Raw genomic sequence first — 18,451 nt, forward strand, 5'->3', positions numbered from 1 at the left:
AAATTGTGGTCAATGAATACCAAATAGTCGCGATCTCCGCTCATGTGCGACAACACCTGAACGCGCATGAATATTTCCGAAAGGGCCGAACATCCGGTAGCCTAAATCCGGCGCTCCGGCCTCGCAGCTTACCGAGTATTCGGTATCCGGTAGCCGGCCAAACCCCTATCCGTTTCATCTCTACAATAAATTACACTAGTACTACTTCACAAATAAAAGTCAATTTTTAAATTTTATATTTTTATTAGCATAAAATTAAAGTACAATGACTTGTTGCTTAGCCTGCTGCTTGGCCTTTAGACGAACCTGGGCAGCGATTCTGTCAAGGTCTCGTCTACCTTGTGTGGTGAGAATGCGACCACCGTCCTGAACTTTCTCAACAAGCTTCAGTGCCTCCAACGATTGCAAAGCCTTGCGTGCAATACTGCCTGATGACCTAACAAAGAATTTATTTATTAAAAAAAGTGACATAAAACATTCATTTAGGTCTTGAAAGAAAAGGCACATTATGTACAACAATTTAGCGTGAAGCGCAAATAAAGTAGTTGAACTGATTATCATTAAATTGGTTAGGACATAATATTTTAGGAGTTAATTTATCATTTATTACAATTTCGAATGTATGGAACGAATAAACCACTGTATCATCAGAAACCAGGCATGATATCTGAAAAGTTAAAATAAATAAATAAAGTGCAAAATATTTTAGTAATAATCTTGTTATGTTTTTGAGGTTTTTTTAAGTAAAAAATTATACTTGTGCTGGGACCTTGATATGCCATATCAAAGTTTGATTATATTTCTACGTTTTAAAAGAAAATAAATTTTAAAATAATAAATAACAACGAAAAGACAAATTTGTGTGTATTTTGTATTTCAGAGAATCCGTTTTAATAATTAATGAATATCTGGTAAAGCTAAGAAAAATAATAATTGTAATTTGTGTAAAAATATAAGCAATGTAAATTTGTTGTACTATTAATATTTTTTTTAAATATGTCATTGTTTTTAAGGACATGAGATTAAGCTTTATTGTACGGGTAACTCTTCCGAGAGCAAAAATGATAGGCACTGTTACGAAGGGGAATTAAAAGGAGAATGCACAGAGTGTAATCATATCAAGGGCTGACACTATGTCTGGTTTGACATTTCATTGCCAATCTTCCTGATGAAATAGGAACATAGCATAGGAATATATCACTTCACAAAAACAGCATGTAAATGTAATAAAAGTGGCTAATTTATATAATTCCATTCCTGCTTATTTCTACCAAAAAACTGTCAGGCATTCCGGGTTAAAAGGTGCACGGTCTTATAGAACTAGTTGTGAGAGAGAGAGCACTCTTTGTACCAAGCTATTATTTACAATGGATTACAATTAATTACAATCTTACAAATTAAGATCATACCACTTAAAAAACTAGGCTACTAAATTTGAGCTCAGATGATCTACCCACCCAGTAAAAAACGCAAAAAAATCAATTTTCAAATAGATCATGTGAGGCCTATAAAATCAAAGGCAGCTAAATCCAGTTCTGTCAAATATTGAGGTAAACTACAAAAATCGGCCCTAAACACTTCATTATGGATCCTCCTGATCCATTGAAGTACTGCTCTTGCTAGGGCCAATGTTAGCAACACTCCCGGTTTGAGAAACTGAAATAACTTGGTTGGGGTAAGTATGATATTCTTTATTTTAAAGCAGATTTATAAAGAATGGAGAATATTACTAATAATCTGAATTTTAAATGATAAAACTTCTTTTATATTTGAGTACAGAGTAAAAATTTAATTTTTGAACTGAATTTGCTAGAGACTTAGCTGCATTTGTTATAACATGAAAATACTAAAGCGTGTCCAACTAAACAAGATGGCGCCATAGTTAATCCATTTTACTACACTATGGTGTTTAGCTGCCTTTGATTTTATAGGCCTCATGTACACATTTTGTAAAATTATGTTCGTTCCCATTTCACTGCTTCAAAATAATTACAGATATTGTTACATTGAAGGAAATGGAATGCATAATGTGAATTCGTTCAGTTTAACAATTTTTTTGTATTTATTTTAAATTATTATAAACAATAAATACCTGTATAATTAATAGATCATTTTAAATATTACATTAAATTTAAATTCACAATGTAAATTCACACAATCACTTTTTGTTTACACATTCATTTTTGTTTTTGCTAAAATTTAATATTTGTATTGTACTGAAAGCATTTGTAGAGTTGTAAAAGCCACATATTCATTTACATTGTCCACTATTCTGTATAAAGCTAGTGAGAGCCAAAACTGCACTCTTAGAGTGACTAGGTTCCTCAGGTGTGTATTTTGGAAATGGCATTAGAGCTTTTAGTACAAAAAAAATATTAGTTAAAAAATATACAAATGTGTGTAGTGGTATCATCTTCAAAATAATAAATTCTACCACATCTTTGTTTTCATGTATGCTTCCACAAATACACTGTAAATTATCATAAGCTACTTCATTTTCTGTGCTCAAGATGCTAAATCATACCTGCAGAAATGTGAAGGTGTAACTCCATTACGTTTGCGCCCACCGAAGATCTTGGTAACAGTCTTGACTCCAACAGGTGAGCGAATGTAAATATGACGAAGGATGGCAGCACAACGCACATAGAACCAATCAGGGTCATACGGAGCCAGCTCTTTGAAGCGAGCTGTCTTTACAAGATCCATGTGCTCAGGTACCTTGACTTTGCCCGTTCTGAATTGGAAAGATAAGATTATTTATTATTATAAGTATTGTAATTTAGAGAACATTAATTAAGAAAATTGTTATTGTGAACACTTAATACACAAATATAGACAAGCACATAAAAAATACTTCAAAGCAAGGGCAAGTGTTTCCTCATGCAAATGTCTAAAGAAATTAGAATTTCAATTTTCAAAAAGGACACCTAATCACTTAGGCCTTTTATCGTACCTCAGAATGTACACAATAGCTGTATATTTTCTATTTAAATTAAAAATCAATGGTTGTTTATGTTGAAAATAACTGACTGTTTACCTTTTAAACCTAAACAAACAATCTGATATTTAAGGATGTGATAAATTTCTGAATTGCTTTCCAACATTGAGTTGGTCAATTACATTTCAGCCAGAGAACTCTTTTATTCTCACTTCTTAAAAGTATTGAGTATCATGGAATAGAATACTGATAAAACATACTAACTTGTACCTATAATATTAAGTAAATGTGCTTGTTTCAGGCCTGCTTATGGTAAAGATGTATAACTCAGCAGTTTTTATTTTTCACAATTTTTATTGTTGCACAGATCTTGAACCTAATTATAATCACCAAAATCATTCTTTATTACAAAAAATGACAAGCAACCATAAGATTAAAACTGTTAAACAACAATTTAGAACAAATGAATTGTGATTGGTGTTTACTTATGTCAGGCTTTATCATTATCAAATTTAAAACATTAATATTATACTGAGGTCTTGTTTAGAAATGATAATTTTATTAGATCAATGACCAATCCTTCATTACTTAATGTAAATAATGATCTGATGGTTGTTTACTTTTTAAAGATTTTATCATTATTGCCTCCAGTTGCCTATTGTACTATGATCTGACCTATGTTTAAAAGTGTGTGTTGTTTGTTATACTAATCTTTAACATGTTGGCACCCAATGAATACATGATTAGGAAAAATACTTAAATGTTTCATCTGCCATTATGCGCATATTAAATTTTATATTAAAAAATTTAGAAGGCACTTACTTTTTTAAGTGAGCAGCGACAGTTTTAACAATCTTGTCTTGTTCAACATCCTTTACTGTGACGGAACGCATCTGAAAATAGCAAGTGGATACTCTTTTATGGATACTCCAAGTATTACTCCTGGTTTGTTCTAATTTTAAGTTACATGCTGAATAAGATTACGGAAGACATCAATTTCACAAAATTAATAATCATATTGTAAAAAAAAAAGTGTTGGAATCTTGCATTGATCCGACTAACATGTCCAAAAAGTGAGGTTAGCTTTGATTTTTTATAAGAACTTCACTGGCTGTTTCACTTATACAGAGATATGATTTCGTAAAAAAATGTCTTAATTTTTTTAAATATTTATCCAATCAATCAATTTAAGTTTATAGTTTTTTCACGAAATTCAGGTTCTCTCTAGGTCGCTTAGGACGAACGGGAAAATATTGATCAAGACATAGATTTTAAATTAGATTACATTTTCACTTCACCTTGCAGAAGTAAATTGTTATTTTACTGTTAAGAAAGTTTTATTGTAGCGGTATATTCCGTATATTTAATGAATAACCATGTGGACAAGCAAAATTACACACCTTGCCTTGTGTTGGCAACCGGAAGAAAGAACGTCAAGTGTTGCTAGAATTACGAACAGTGTTTCCACTTTAATGATTTCCTTTCCCCACTCCTCAATTCAAATTTCCCTTTCTCAGAGATTTTTCCCGTCAAAAATTTTTCTGCTGTAGTTTTTACTTTTGGCCCTAGTGTGGAAAGGTTTTACTCATGTTTTCCCACAATTTCCCTTTTTAATATCTTCCCCTTTTTCTTCCACTATGGATCCTAATTTCCCCTCAAATGGGGTATTTCCCCTCATTGTGGAAACACTGATTACGAGCTTTTCATTGCCACTGCAACAGTGAAAATGACATATATATCTAGGACCTATATAGAATTTGTGTCTATAGCCACCCGGGTACCTCGATTGCTTCTTCACTACAACTAAAACGGATTATACTAAAATTACTATTTTTATGCTTTTGTTTTAATGTATGGAAAATTGGGTTAAAATAAATCAGAAGTAATAACAGAATTTCCCAATCGAATAATTTCTCGATCTTGAGATCAGGAATTAATTAATTACCTTGCTTAATTCATTTCCAATCATAGTATAATAGGAATCAAGTATCAATAGAATATAAAAACTAATAAACGAATTAGCTTTAATGGTTGGACAATTATTTTTAACTTCAGTTTTAATCAAACATGATCGCTAGGAGGGTGACCGACACACACATACTATAAAATGTATGTATTAAGTTAATTCAAGCATTATTGTATGGCCGCTGCCACAAGTCCGAAACGTACTATGGAGGGTATAGGTAAGTAGAACCATCTCAGTATATGAAAGAGTGTCCACTGAAGGGCAGCAAATTAAGATGGCCCCATAGTAGCAAGTGGAAAGAATTTAAAAACAGCGCCCTAAGCTACCAAACTTTTGGTATATTCCGATTTGCACTGCGAGCACTGTAAGGTGTGACGTCAAATTAGTATACTGCGAAGCCGTTCCTTTACAGTACAGTATACTGTCATCGACGTTGTCATGGCGGTGTTTTCGCTTCAGCAAAAAAATCTTGTTTAAATTTAGTTATATTTGAAAATAAAATATTCAAGTTATTGTAAGTTGAATTAATCGCCAAAAGTAAGTATATTATTTAGTAAAAGAAAATATTGTTTTTCAAGCAATTTAATCTATAATGACTTAATAACCGTATTATTGAAATGAGGTTATGCAGGGTAAAAGTGCTGAAGTGAAGATTTATGAAATCATGTATCATTCCTCCATTCCATTCATTATCATGTATCATCAATCATTTCTTAAGGTACTGCGACTGTATACTGTTAGTCCTTAACGTAGGTAACGAATAGCAGTGAGAGCACTGAACAGTGCTCGCAGTGTAAATCGGAACATAGCTGATGTAAACTTCTTAGTTGAAATTATCAGCCATAAGTTGACGTCATTGTCAATCTGTTTTATTCGTTATTTGTCAATGTATCTAATGTAATCAAAGCAAATTTTACTGTTAATTTCAGCTTATTAAAACCTTATATTCAGTAAAGGTTTTCTCTTATTTCAATAGCCTTCACTGCAATCCAACACACTTCACTCAGTTTAAAACTTCTATATTCATACTATTTCCTCTTGCTACACTAGCGCTAATTCGATGAGTTTTCGAACTATGATTTGCTGTTTACAGGTGGACACTTTTTCAACTTGTCCCCTATACAAGGTGGTGTTCCTTACCTCTATCCTCCATAGAAACGTACCCAGGCTTCCGACGAACCAGGATGTCATAGATTATAAACTTAATATATTTGAGTCAGCATGTGTTAAAAACTTTCGAATGAATAATGGAGCTGTCAAGGACGCGTAAAATTTCAAATTTGTTTTCTGTCACAGAAAAACAGAAACAGCTTTTTGTATTATACATCTACAGCTACATACACCACACACTGAACAGTTTTAAAATGTTCGTGGCCTAGTACGAACCGAGTCCAGGGTACTCGTACAAATAATTGAGCTATGAAATGAAATGAAATGCGTTTATTTCAGGCAACTTAAGCCCATAAAATTTCACATACAATTACATAATATTTAAATCAAAATACAATAAAATTAAAATTACAATAAATAATTACAATAAACTATGCTAGAGTTTAATTCATGAAGGCAGATATATTGCTTGTACTTATAGGAATTGACAAAGTATAGATATTTTAGCAGCAACGCAAGGCCGAAAGTTTTCTGATTTGTTTTACATCTTTAATTACTGTCCCTTCAGATGTTTCGCATAAGAATGATTGCTTATTAACTGTTTGATACCTATGAAAGTATGGATATATAAGTACGTTGCTGCTCGGATCTTTCCAAGAAGTCTACTAAAATCCCAAAGTGTAAATAATTTCCATCATTTATGTAACTGTGACATAATTTGATCTCATCGAATTCGACATTTTAAGTCGTCGTGGCCTAATGGATAAGACGTCCGGTGCATTCGTGTTGAGCGATGCACCGGTGTTCGAATCTCAGGCGGGTACCAATTTTTCTAATGAAATACGTACTCAACAAATGTTCACGATTGATTTCCACGGTGAAGGAATAACATCGTGTAATAAAAATGAGACCCACAAAATTATAATTTGCGTAATTACTGGTGGTAGGACATCTTGTGAATCCGCGCGGGTGGGTACCACCACCCTGCCTATCTCTGCCGTGAAGCAGTAATGCGTTTCGGTTTGAAGGGTGGGGCAGCCGTTATAACTATACGTGAGACCTTAGAACTTATATCTCAAGGTGGGTGGCGCATTTACGTTGTAGATGTCTAGTAACTCCAGTAACCGCTTAACACCAGGTGGGCTGTGAGCTCGTCCACCCATCTAAGCAATAAATAAAAAATCTCATCTCGATTCATTTAGTTTGATTTCGTCCCAATTCATAACTATTTCAGAGATATCAACATCATTTCCAGAAACAATAACCAAACAAGAAAATTTACACCACTTTGCTCCTCGCGTTCCAACGAAAAAGTCGATTGGTGATGTTAAGGGCATCTAGCAAGTACCCAAAGCTAAACTACGCTAACGTAGGCAGAAACAAATGCTAATTTCCTTTTCTAAAAATAATGTAATACAAGTAATGGCACTACTATCGAAGGGTGATTTGTAAGTCTCTCTATACGTTTGGACCATCATAGCAATAGTGTTGATTCTAGTAATGAATTCTGCCTATGGATAATCGTTAAACAAGGTTGACCATGAGCGGTCAAATCGCCATAATTCTCAGAATTACAGAAATGGTATTTGGATTAGTAAAACTACGAAATATAAGTATACAAAGTGGACGCTTAACAAAGACTGTATTTGTACGGTGTTGTAAGATTAAGTAGCTGGAACTCGAACTAATTAGAGATTTTTATTGGTTCAGAGTGCTCTGTGGTTTTGAGAACCTAATCTATGGTGAACATGGCCGCGAAACAAAATTCAATCGTTGATGGTATTTTTAATTTATTTTGAGCCTATTTTCCCCAAAAACTTTAACCAGTTCGTCTTTTAATTTTGATACATAAGTCCTAATCAATATATTAGTGCAAATTAGTATCAGGTCGAGGGTGTTACTTGATTTGTGGTTTTTTTTCAGACCAAGCATCATCCGATGATATTCCGTTGACATCCTTAGAGGAAAGTCTTTTCAGTTCGGAGAAGCTTGATAGAGCTTCACCAGAACTATGGCCTGAACAAAGTAAGTTTTTCAATTAGCTTTCACACTCACAGTATTCACTTGACTTGTAAACAAATGTGTTTCGTTTTTCAAATTATGGCGCGATAATGTTTTGGATCGTGATGTTGTCACTCCTTTCTTTATGTTGCGAACGTAACATGTTTCGGTTAGAAACGAACTCTTTTGAACATTAAACTTATACAATGGAGAAGAATAACGTTAATCTCACTTCTGAAGAAGAATCTCAGTGTTCCAACGATTCTTTGACAGTTCCGGGAGTATCGGAGTTTGCACCGATGCCAGGCACGCAGGAGCCTTCCTGGAATGAAGGTCTCACAAAACAGGACTACACTTATATGCAACGTAAGTACATTTCTTTAAATATATTCCAATAGTGGTTAGTTATTAAATGAAGTAAAAGTTTAATAACTATTGCTTTAATCTTGTAACATGAAATGGTCCGCGGCGCACAATTATTGTTGCCATTCACCGCCTTTGGTATCTTAATGAGCTACAGCATGGGAAAGGAGCTATTTACAATTACTAAATTAATGGAATAGATATTATTTTTTACTTCCAGGTGAACCAAAAATTAATGTATATTTAAAATAAATATATTCATTATAATTTTCATATAAGTAAAATATATTTTCAATCACCATTAAACCTAGCAATAACTAAAACTACAATTTGATCTCTTATTCATTACAAATAAATAAAACTGTCATTTAAACAAGACAAAGTATTAAATTATCACGGAAACAAGGGATTATATTGACAATATGTGACCCAAATGTTTTTTATCCAACAGTTAACACTTAGGAGTTTAATAGTATTTCGAACATTTCACAAGTAGAGCATTTCAGAGACAAGGGAGAGGAAATTAAACCATAAATTTTTGCTTTCAAAGGATTGAATTGAATACATTCCAAAAAATAATTGGAGCAACTTATTATCGTAAATAGTATCACAATTAATTTTAGTTTTATTTTATGATAATCAAACATTAGAACCTTAATTGCACTTACATTTGCTACTGTCAAGTAAAATAATCAATAGTTTATTGTTTTATAAAAAATATTTTCACTTAATGTGAAAGTAAAAAAAGAAAAAATTAACTTCTGGTACAATCCCCAGTATTAGATGAAACAGTAACCTATTCATTAAGAATAAATTGTTAAATTTTATAAATCTATGTTATAAAGATCAGGACCAGTAATAAAAGGATCTTAATACTCCAAGACCATCAAAAAAGTTTTACTCCAAAATATATTTAATGATTAAATGATAAAAAGTGCTGCATTCGATACCACAACTTTCTTATTACAGAGGAGCGACTGCTTTCATTGGAAGCAATAGTGTCTTACAAAGTAATTACAAGCAACATGTTTATGGATAAAAATGAAACCAATTAATATGTGATGAAACATTAAAAAATTCAATACTTGTTATTTAACAATAGTTTTTTTTTTTTTATAGAACTTGGAACACTTACAGCGAGTGGTCTCATCATGGAAGTAAAAAAACTTCATGACTTAGCTTATCAACTGGGCCTGGAAGAAGCTAAAGAGATGACCCGTGGAAAATACTTGAATATATTTGCATCAAAAAGGCAACGGTAGATACTTAATTTCAAGAGGAGTAAGTGTAGTCCTAGCATTAAAATGTTTTTTTTTTGTTTTTGAAATTTGCAGATATTACTAAAGCTATGTATAATCTTACCTTTCAATCTAAAATTTCTAACTTCAAATAATTGTAGTGGTCATGAGAGTAACTCTTATCAATCAACCCTTAGCATTGTGGTAACAAGCAATATTATTTACCTGTGACCACTTCTCAGATCAATCACATTTGTGTAAATTTCAGTTTCATTTAAACTTTGCATTACTACAAAGCAACTTTAATGACAGCAGCTAAATTGTGATATACAATGAAGGTTCCCTTTTTGAAACATGAGATTAGTTTAAATTATATTTTGTATTTTCTATCTTTGGAATGCACAACTACTTTGGTTCAGATGTGAAAATTTGATGGATATTTATTAGTGTAAATGATATATTTGAATATATTAGAATTGTGAATTAATATAATGAATGTATTGAATTTGTGGTACTAAATAATTACTTTGAAAATAAAATACTACAACCTATAGGATTTGCATGCTAGTACTGCACAGATGCCTGCTACTATAGACATGACCATAAATTGTGTCTGGTGCAATATTAGTCTTTATATGATTAAAATAAGAAAACCTTGTTTTGTTGTTATCTTATTGGAGAAACTTTTTGAACAACTCAGACAGCTTAAAACGTATATAATTATGCTTTTGAGTTAAATTATTGTATTAATGATTCATTGTAAATTCTATATTTTTTAGACTTTAGAAAATATGCATAATATTTTAATTGGATAAATTAACTTAGATAATATGCAAATATTTGTTTAGAAGATTAAATTAAAAATAACTTATTTAAACTCAATATTTTATTTTAACAACCCAACTTTTCTATTTTCCTTCAAGACAATAAGTTAAAACTACAGAAATATTAAATTCTATCAATAAACCTTAATTTCAATGCTCTCTTAGGTCTTGCAATAAAGCTTCGTGTTGGTTCCAAATCACCATAGTGATATTCCAGTTTATATTTTTGTAAAAGCTGAAAGATAATATCTGTTATTGGATAATTTATACATGCTTGACCTTATTTCTGTCATAGATGTAAATTTATTGTCTTTTTGTACTAGTTTTTTTACTAGACATCATATTATTATGACATGACATGAACATGGTTTCCCAAGAGCTATGACATGTCCTTCTTCAAACGAGGCTTGTGGAGAGTATTAAGCGGTAGCTTGGCTTTGCCCCTGGCATTGCTGAAGTCCATGGGCGACGGTAACCACTCATCATCAGGTGGGTCGTGCGCTCGTCTGCCTACCAGGGCAATAAAAAAAAATTACAATTTAAATATACATTACCTTGACAGTCAAGAGAGACATCATAGTTTCAGCTATGTTTTGGCCTAGACATTTTCTAGCACCATATCCAAAAGGAATTGAAGCAAACAAGTGATATTCATTAGAGTCTGACTTCAGCCATCGTTCTGGACAGAATGTGTTTGCATCATCATAATTACTTTCTTTTAATGATGCATCTTGGGTAGACATGATAATTAAAGTTCCACGTGGAATGCTGTAAAGGCAATGGTGAGATCAAGGAAACTTCAAATAGATTAATAATATGAGGTCACTTCATGCACTAACTTATATTTATCCAGAGTTATATTTTTCGGTAATATTCTTGTAAGCACTGGAATTGGAGGCGCCAATCTGAAACAAACCATAATATGTACACTATAATTATTACTATTTTTATCACATATACTGGTGAATTAGCTCACAGTCCACCTGGTGTTAAGTGGTTGCCGCAGCCCACATTCACCACAACGTCAATACCTATCTTGAAATAAAAGGAAATGAAATAATGAAATAAAAGGTCATCAATCAGGCCTCAATAGCTTGAAAAGTGAAATGCATGGCTGCTCAGCAGGGTGTAATTATTAAACATATTTTATTCTGCTGCTTAGGCTTTTTGTATCATTAACATAATAATGTTATTTTTACCTTAATGTTTCTTTGATACACGCCTGAAGGTATGGTGTTTGCTCTCTTATTTTTGTTAAATCCATAATTTTCTGCTCAGGAAAATTTTCTTGGATCTCTTTATAAAGTATTTTCTGAGCTTTTTGGTATTTCGCTAAATAGTATAAAAGAAATGATGTTGAAGAAGTAATCTGAAATGTTATTGGAAAGTGTCACCAAGAATTTGAAAAGATTTATTGTCTTACTTTAAAAAGTCACGTCACAAAAATTATGACATTATATTTTCTTGTTCGTGATTTTGGTGCTTCATGGAACAAAGAGTGAAAGAAGCAATTCTTTATCCTGGGAAAATGTAATCTATATATATAAAAATGAATTGCTGTTCGTTAAAGGTTAGTCTCGCTAAAACTCCAGAACGGCTGGACCGATTTTGCTAATTTTGGTCTTGAATTATTTGTGGAAGTCTAGAAAAGGCTTAAAAAGTAAATAAATATGAGAATGTTCGGAATTAAATAAAAACAACAATTTTGTTTTTCCTTTGACGTGTCCCCCGTCGGACGGATTCGGATTCCTTTTGTTTGTTTTAAGTTTATACAAAGGTTTAGGTCTTTGATTTATCGATGAGGCACTACAAAGTCTGCCGGGTCAGCTAGTTTAAATTTTATACTTATCGCGAAGAAAAAGAAGGGACGTGTCATGTGTAGTATCATGTACAGTTAAGCGCTAAGCAATTACCGTATTGACTCCAATCAGCAACATGTCCATAATGACGGTTGCTATATCTTCAGGATTCATCTTTTCTTGACCGAGCAGCATTGCGTTGATCAAAATATGGCTGTTGGCTGTACAAGAAACGGGTATTAACAGTTGCTACATAGACCAAATTATTTTTTCCAATCGTACGAAGATTCCGCTCAGCTAATTGTGATTGCCGTCGCACATCCTATACGGCTATGTCTATGTTAATGGTTAGTCAAGCTGCTAAGCAATGAGGACAAGAGTCTATCCGATATACGTTTTAAATCTTTTTAGAAAACACGTCACAGCCGAGGAAGGAATCATCTTATGGACGTTATTTACAGTTTAATGGAATGTGGCAAAAATATTTGGAATAGCACTGTGTGATTCAACCATTACCTTACTTATTGCTGCTGTGAAGCAGTCGTGCATTTCGGTTTAAACTGCAGCCTTTCCCAAAGTGGGCGATAACGCCCCTTTGTGGGCGCTGCAGGCCTAATGGAAGACGGTAAAAGACCCAGAAAACAAATGGGGGCGTTGTGTAGAGGCTTAAGAGGCGATTTGTAATTTCATCTAGGAGGACTCTTAGAAGGTGAAAACATGGGGGCGCTAAAAAATAATTTATTCTCAAAGTGGGCAGTAGACAATATAAGTTTGGGAACCCCGGGTTTAAAGCATGAGACAGCCGTTATAAAGCATGAGACAGCCGTTATAAAGCATGAGACAGCCGTTATAAAGCATGAGACAGCCGTTATAAAGCATGAGACAGCCGTTATAATGACTTCTACTTCATATCTAATTATAAGTGTCGGTATTCACTTTATGATACCTCTAGGCTCGGATAATACTAAACATGGGGGGAAGGAGGTTATTCATCTAGACTCTAGCTAAAGCAAAAAAAACTTACGGTATTGCTCTTCGATTTCTTTAGCTTTGTATGAAATGGCCTGTTCTGCCTCCAGGACGTATTTGCCAATCAAACTGAAAAGAAAAGTGAATTTTGAAGAAAACGCGTTTTTTTTAATTGGACACCACAAATACATTATCATCAGTAAACAAATATAAGCAACAATGGTAGACTTTACGGTTTAGAACGATATTTTTAAGCAAGCATGTATAGAAAAATTATAGCAATTTTTTACCGTTGTATCAAAAATGTTACAATTTGGGGCAATTCAACACAAGAACACATTCAAAAATATTAAGAGTAATTCGTTTTGTGGGTACAAAATGTAATAAAAATATGCTTACCTATCCAAACTATCACAGTATTTGACCAAAGAATACCAAGCTGGAGTAGATAATATTTTCCACCACTGTAAACCGGACTCGCATTTGATGACTGCTTCGGTAGCCTTCTCCAAACTATGATACATCCAAGACATGTCGCATTGACTGTATACGAGATCAGTGTCTAACATTGAGAACTTCTTCGAAAACAGTATCAGACCTGAAAACGGAAAACCTTTGTTGTGAAACGAGATATCTGGCAATACTAACAAAATGCATATTGGCTGTCTATAAAATTATTTACAGTCTAGCTTTTCCCCCCCTATCCATTCGCTGGTAGGCTAAGAGGCTATTCCAGGAGCATGAGGACGGGTATTTGACCTCTCGGAATCAACCTGAGAGAATTTGCTAGCCTAGCCTAAATAGCCTAGCCTAGTAAGAGCAGTGCTCCGCAGTCGGTCATCGCTCTCGTCGAACCCGTCGCTTGCGACGAAGGGCTCAGCGAATAAATTAACCCACAGACATAGCACACTGAGTTTCTCACCTGATCTTCTCAGTGGGTCGCGTTTCCGATCCGGTGGTAGATTCTGCGAAGCACAGCTCTTGCTAGGGATCGTGTTAGCAACGACGTCAGATTTGAGCCCCGTGAGCTCACCTACTAGCTCGGTGACGCTGATATGGTCTCTCTAGACTATCAGCTTAGGCAGCAAAAAAAAAAGCTCCGCTGAATCTACCATAGGATGAAATCGCGACCTACTGAGAAGATCCGGCGAGAAACTCAGAGGGCTATGTCTAGAGGCTAATTCGTTCGTCGACCGATGCTTGAAGAGCTTAAACCGAGAGTGGATTATGGCGGATACGATAAGACATGCTTCGGAAGACGGCGGCTTTGCGTTACCTCGTCGCTTGGGCGGATATCTAATTAGCGGTGGTCACGATAAGAGGGCTATTGTGTGAAGTCTAGCATTGGTAAATTATAGCTCTTAAATAATTAAAAGGTTTATATTGAATACTCTATTAACGATTCCAAAACACTCGAATTTTACTTTTTTCTGTTTGTAAGTTAAAATTTGTTAGCGTATCAAATAAAACCCACAAACTAATTAGAGGACTTGGTGGCATTGCTAAATCAATTATTTCTTGGTATCCAAACTTGGGCAGCACACTTACCCAAGCAATCAAAAGCCCATTTATGTAGATCTTTATACAAATCTTTTGGGATCTCGTCTTGGTGATTCCTCATGTTATAAATTTTTTGAGAAAAGTATTCACAAATATCATCGATTCCTTGAATATGATAAGTGACCGCATTGTGCAATGGAGTGTATATAATAGATCGTTGACGACTCCATTCCTCTCCGTTACTCCATGAAACATAAAATTTAACAGCTATAATTTTTAGATAAAATACTTGACGCCAAGTTTAGTCAAATAAAAACACAGTTACTAAATATATAGGCTAATAAAGCTAACCTATTTATGTAAATAAAAATCAATGTAGGTTCATAGAATAGAAAGTATCTGTAATTATTCTGTAAGCGTTCTTAAACCATTCATACGATTGTGATTAAGCTTGGCGCAGTTACTGGCACTCCAGGGAAGACTTCTATTATAGTAGCACCAACGAACGATAGGAGCCATACGATTGGTTATAACCAGGAATCGATGTTTTTTACACAATTCGCTATGGTTACAAAAGAGCACGACCGGGTTACAATAGTAATTAATAAAAAAATATTATATGATGTTGAAAAATAAACTAATAAGTATAATTACTGGTGGTAGGACTTTTTTAAGTCCGCACGGGTAGGTGCCAACGCCCTGCCTGTTTCTGCCGTGAAGCAGTGATGAGTTTCAGTTTGAAGGGTGGGGCAGCCGTTGTAACTATACTGAGACCTTAGAACTTATATCTCAAGGTAGGTGGCGGCATTTACGTTGTAATGTCTATGGGATCCGGTAACCGCTTAACACCAGGTGGGCTGTGAGCTCGTTCATTCATGTATCCAAAAAAATATTTAAAAATTTCAAAATCCATCTCCTTTTTTAACCATCGCACCACTCGCCACGAGAACAGAGTCACTCCTCAAAACCATTAAAATCAAATCAAGGATACATTTATTTCTTATTGATTTAATAAGCAAATGACCCAGCGGTCCACCTAATGGAAAGTGGTAACGGCTGCCCCTGTAAATCGGCAGCGCTAAGGAGATCTCCGCCTTTTAATTACTCTCTTCCTAAAATACTCTCCTTAAGCCTCTTTGATTGAAGACATGTAGCGCTCTGAAAATATCGCTTATCCTGGAGCACAACATACTTGAACAGAAGTTTCGCAATAATGCACTACACCAGTGGATAGTGATCCTAGGACCACTTCTATCTAGATAAAGCTGGTGATCTCTGCTTCATACGTAGTATGTAACATTAACGACGACCACATTATCAGATCTATGCACATCGCCACAATCTACCCAATCTACACAATTACAGTACCTTTTTGTCATACTTAGATTGTCTTTTATTTATGAGAGAGAAAGAGATAGTAAGAATAATAAAGAAAATAAATTACAGTGTGTAAAGTCCTCCATAGATATGATTTCTATGTTCAATACGGTATTTTTCCAGGGAATCCAATGTTGACCTGACAGGGCAATCACCTTCTATCGTGTACACTTTTTGAATATGATCCGGGTGGTTGATCAGTACAATGTCATTACCCACTGGGCTTATAAAGCGTACCACAGGACCGTACTCATCGAATAGAGCGGAAAACTTTTTCAAAGGCTTTCTACTATTTATGAAGGTTCCTAGAATTTTAATGTATTTGATGTTGAATGCAGTTTTTTTTTTAAATGTATTTTAAGCCACAAGTACACAGTAGTAGTGCTGTGCCGGATCCTCGTTGCAACCACATTGGTGGCATTCGGCTGTTGGCTCTCTCCAAGCAGCAGAGGTTACGTCTGCAGCAACTGCGCGGGCAGGAAATTAAGACGCTCTCGGTCAGCTCGCCCTCTTCTTGAGACCGGGATAACTGCCTCCGTCCGTAGACTGGGTATTGGGTTCATTAAGCGACTTGCCCAGGCATTCTATGTAGGTTGTTTAAACTAGATGCAATGATAAATTCAAAAAAAAAAAAAAAAATTGGACGCCTACGATAGGCAGGACATGTAGTTCAAATGGAGGAGAGCGGAATGCCAAGACAACTACTCTATGGCAAACCAGAGGGCCGCAGAAGTCGTGGCAGATCCAAACTCCGATGGTTAGATGGCGTAGAGCACGACCTCAAAGTTATCGGTGTCAGGAACTGGAAGGAGAAAGCCCTGAACAGAGCAGTCTGGAGAGACATACTGGACCAGGCTGAGGCCCACCCTGGGCTGTAAGGCCTAAGATGATGATGAATGATAAATTCTAAATAAATTGATACTAACCTATGTTGACTCCAAATGTCAGTATACCAGCAGTCAGTTGAGTGCCGATATCCGATAAATACTGACGCACTGTCGACAAATATTTCAATGATTTCGGACCTGGTACATCGTCAAAAGGTAACACGACAGATTCCTTGTTGGTCAACATCATTGGAATAACTCTTGCTGTTGGAAATATTTCGTTGGTATTTTTGTTTTCAACAGGCAAAGCACCGATCGGTGAATGTTCTTGTTTCAGATCATCTTTTGATAGTTGTTGAGGAATCGCACTTTGACTTGAATTTGGACTTCTACTTAAAAATCTCGATAGTAAATGCAACCTTCCGTGTAACTGAAGGTGGCGAACTTGACACATTAACATTTTTATTTTTATTAGAAATTATGAGGGTTTTTATCAGAAATCTGAAATTTCAAGATATCGAAATGCCAATAAAACAATGGAAGATCTTGAGTAGGTAATTTGAATTTTTGCGCTTCTTTTCCTTTTTTATTTCTCATATGAATAGGCAAAGGATTGTAGTCCAGCTTTGTCTATGGAATTTATTTATTTGTGCGGTAGAGGGTATAGCCAAATTCTAGTCATAGGGCTATGTGGGTAGCGGTAGTTAAATGTGAATGAGCTCCATAGACCTTTACTTCAATGATGAGCTCACGATCCATTTGTTGTGATATGGTTTCCGGAGCCCATAAAAATCACAACGTGCTATTTGCCAAACTTGCCTTGTTTACTTAGTGCGAGATTTTTTAAAGTTCTCGATAGCGTATAAGTTGACTCAAATTTGTATGGAGCTGGAACACTCCATGTCCCCGTAAAACCAAGTGCCCTCGTAAGGAGTAACGACCCGTGAAGAAAGCAGTTGGAACAACGCGCCTAGCGGCAAACGAAGTCAAATGTGAGAACGTTAAAGAACACGTACTAAGCACTGGCACAAAATGGCTGTCTCATTATTCAAACCGGCTGCTTCACTGCTACTATTTCAAGGAATTGAATTTAAACCCTTACTTATTACTACCTTATTTCTGTCGGGAGGCAGTGACACGTTTCGGTTTAAAGGGTGGAGCAGCCGTTGTACTGATAAACTAAAACTCAGAATTAATGTCTCAACGTGGGTGGCCACATTTACGTTTTTGGTGTCTTTGGGCTCTGGTGACCACTTATAACCAAGTGGGCCGTGAGTTCGTCCAGCCATCTTGCATTAAAAAAAGTGGCCAACAGTCAACAATTCAACAAAATTTCATTTTGTACCTTTTTACGATTGGGTTTCCTGCAGTACACAAGCAGAACAATAATAATTTAGAAAAAATTATGGAAAAAAATTTTAAATTATTAATTAATTAAAATTTAAATAATTAATTAAAAAAAAAAATATTTGTTTATTTATTTTTTAATAGATTTTATGGCCTAGTAACTTGCCTTTAGGTACGTAAGTACTTTACGAA

General features: G+C 34.7%; 3 protein-coding genes across 5 annotated transcripts; 1 reads left to right on the plus strand and 2 right to left on the minus strand.

Moving 5' to 3' along the window:
• Positions 1–223: 223 nt before the first annotated feature.
• Positions 224–4,424, minus strand: RpS19a (Ribosomal protein S19a). Of its 3 annotated transcripts, none has more exons than XM_089734575.1 (4): positions 4,339–4,424; positions 3,761–3,831; positions 2,525–2,734; positions 224–436 (listed from the first exon to the last, which is right to left on the minus strand). In XM_089734575.1, exons 2-4 carry the CDS (start codon positions 3,829–3,831, stop codon positions 256–258), a joined length of 462 nt encoding a protein of 153 aa, XP_089590701.1. In that variant the 5' UTR covers positions 4,339–4,424; the 3' UTR covers positions 224–255. The 3 variants fall into 3 exon arrangements, with proteins under 3 accessions (XP_089590701.1, XP_089590702.1, XP_089590703.1); XM_089734576.1 differs by having other exon boundaries at positions 4,237–4,385; XM_089734577.1 differs by having other exon boundaries at positions 4,224–4,342.
• Positions 4,425–7,714: 3,290 nt separating this feature from the next.
• Positions 7,715–10,493, plus strand: lin-52 (DREAM core complex component lin-52). Its single transcript, XM_028183000.2, has 4 exons — positions 7,715–7,793; positions 7,938–8,039; positions 8,289–8,381; positions 9,498–10,493. Exons 1-4 carry the CDS (start codon positions 7,754–7,756, stop codon positions 9,638–9,640), a joined length of 378 nt encoding a protein of 125 aa, XP_028038801.1. The 5' UTR covers positions 7,715–7,753; the 3' UTR covers positions 9,641–10,493.
• Cyp339a1 (cytochrome P450 CYP339A1) lies at positions 9,670–18,200 on the minus strand. Its single transcript, XM_089734578.1, has 10 exons — positions 17,012–18,200; positions 16,153–16,390; positions 14,757–14,962; positions 13,608–13,806; positions 13,264–13,337; positions 12,354–12,460; positions 11,640–11,809; positions 11,280–11,345; positions 10,995–11,208; positions 9,670–10,675 (listed from the first exon to the last, which is right to left on the minus strand). Exons 1-10 carry the CDS (start codon positions 17,370–17,372, stop codon positions 10,565–10,567), a joined length of 1,746 nt encoding a protein of 581 aa, XP_089590704.1. The 5' UTR covers positions 17,373–18,200; the 3' UTR covers positions 9,670–10,564.
• Between the last annotated feature and the right edge of the window lie 251 nt (positions 18,201–18,451).

This window comes from Bombyx mandarina, chromosome 18 (assembly GCF_030267445.1).
Source record: "Bombyx mandarina strain Sakado chromosome 18, ASM3026744v2".
In the NCBI taxonomy this organism is placed as follows: domain Eukaryota; kingdom Metazoa; phylum Arthropoda; class Insecta; order Lepidoptera; family Bombycidae; genus Bombyx; species Bombyx mandarina.

Bases quoted from the DNA above. Each gene is read 5' to 3' on its own strand.
- RpS19a (XM_089734575.1), bottom strand. From the start codon at position 3,831: ATGCGTTCCGTCACAGTAAAGGATGTTGAACAAGACAAGATTGTTAAA. The intron at 2,735-3,760 runs GTAAGTGCCTTC...TTTCCAATTCAG, and splicing joins GTCGCTGCTCACTTAAAAAA to AACGGGCAAAGTCAAGGTAC. The intron at 437-2,524 runs GTATGATTTAGC...ATTCTTTGTTAG, and splicing joins ACACCTTCACATTTCTGCAG to GTCATCAGGCAGTATTGCAC.
- lin-52 (XM_028183000.2), top strand. From the start codon at position 7,754: ATGGTGAACATGGCCGCGAAACAAAATTCAATCGTTGATG. The intron at 7,794-7,937 runs GTATTTTTAATT...GTTTTTTTTCAG, and splicing joins ACAAAATTCAATCGTTGATG to ACCAAGCATCATCCGATGAT. The intron at 8,040-8,288 runs GTAAGTTTTTCA...ATTCTTTGACAG, and splicing joins AGAACTATGGCCTGAACAAA to TTCCGGGAGTATCGGAGTTT.
- Cyp339a1 (XM_089734578.1), bottom strand. From the start codon at position 17,372: ATGTTAATGTGTCAAGTTCGCCACCTTCAGTTACACGGAAGGTTGCAT. The intron at 14,963-16,152 runs GTAATTTATTTT...TGTTAAATTTTA, and splicing joins TATGGAGGACTTTACACACT to TGTTTCATGGAGTAACGGAG. The intron at 13,338-13,607 runs GTAAGCATATTT...TTTTCTTTTCAG, and splicing joins TACTGTGATAGTTTGGATAG to TTTGATTGGCAAATACGTCC.